The sequence below is a fragment of the Fopius arisanus genome, unplaced genomic scaffold, assembly GCF_000806365.1.
Source record: "Fopius arisanus strain USDA-PBARC FA_bdor unplaced genomic scaffold, ASM80636v1 scaffold00077, whole genome shotgun sequence".
NCBI lineage: Eukaryota > Metazoa > Arthropoda > Insecta > Hymenoptera > Braconidae > Fopius > Fopius arisanus.
In genome coordinates, this window is record NW_011887816.1 from 421,313 (window position 1) to 422,686 (window position 1,374).

General features: G+C 33.7%; 1 protein-coding gene across 1 annotated transcript in view; it reads right to left on the bottom strand.

Annotated features, from left to right (window-relative positions):
* Positions 1–618, bottom strand: part of LOC105270063 (uncharacterized) — a 2,062-nt gene extending 1,444 nt beyond the window's left edge. The window contains exons 1-2 of the mRNA XM_011310750.1: positions 576–618; positions 108–405 (exon numbers count right to left, since the gene is read on the bottom strand). Coding sequence (XP_011309052.1) covers positions 108–394 — 287 coding nt within the window. The 5' untranslated portion in view covers positions 395–405; positions 576–618. The remainder of the gene's footprint in view (positions 1–107; positions 406–575) is intronic.
* Positions 619–1,374: the final 756 nt, after the last annotated feature.

Below are 1,374 nucleotides of genomic sequence, written 5' to 3' on the forward strand. Positions count from 1 at the left end.
GATGGAAGTCTAGCAAAAAAATTGTCCTTCCCTCGCACAGTCAACTGGAAATATCTCCGAAATTAGAGGAGATATAGAATTTTTTGTTGGTACCTTTTTTCTAGAGCTAAGTGAGCACTCCAAAAAAGGGAAGAACAAAAATTTTGCTATCTCCCTTGGTTATCGAAATATTCCCGAATTTAGTGAACCCGTGAGATGAAAATGATGAAAACCCCCTGAGGAAAATCATGAAAACCTTCAGCAGTCTTACATAAATTAGAAACTTGAGTTTTCTTTTGAGATTGCGGTACTGATCCTTATAATTAGGTACTTCCTCTTCGGGGCTGTCGTCCTCATCGTCTTCTACTTCTGCAGAATTGTTTGCTATAGACCGACAATACCATCCCTCCAACATTGATTACGAAACTGGAACAATTAAAAATAAAATTATCATACAGGATATATAAAACAATCAATAATCCCTCGAGAAATCGATATCTCGAGGTTAGGAACGAGATTTTCGTGTTTTGTAAACAAAACAATTACCCCACCCCGCGCAAGCAATTTAAATTCAATTCACGTAACTGAGGGATTACCTGACAGTGCAATTTATTTGTTTATGAGAATATCCTCGATTTTTTATTAATAATAAACTGCGGTTATCGGGTTCAATGGATTTTTAGGAGAGAAATAAATTTCTGTGATTTTTTTCGATTGATAGAAAACTCTAGGGCTCTCGCCATTATCCCTAGGATGTTACTAGGGTGGGGGGCGGCGGCGGGGGAAAATTTGAAAATGGGAAATGGCTCGAGAATTTAATTGTATTTTCTTATTTTTTAGGATTGACTCAGGATTTTAGGATGTTATTCTGAATTAAAATTGCGAGAGTTAAAAATTTTAAGTGCAAAATGTCCGCGCGGGAAAATTTGAAAATTCAAAATATCGTACTGCCCTAGAATTATTTTTAAATAATTTATACATGCGCACATTAAAAAATTTTAATAAATTTTCAATTGCCTAATCAAATCTCACATTTTGTGGAATTTCGAATGAAAAAAAATATTTAATATATTGAATATATACTCCTAATGAAATAATAATTTCATAATGAGCGCGTTGCCTAATCAGCAACGTGCTTGACTGTCACCCTGACGGGCTGGGTTCAATCCCAGCGTCATTAACTTTTTTTTTTCAAAATAATTCTAATTTTTTTTTTTTTATTAATTGCTAATTAATGGAAATATCGTTAATAAACTGAATATTTGAAAATCGGAAAGATATCCAGTGAAATTGCAAAATTCGAAGTTTTTGAAACGATACTTTTTCAATATATATACCCCTAATGAATTTATTATATCATAATGAGCGCGTTGTCTCAGCGGTAACGTGCTCGAC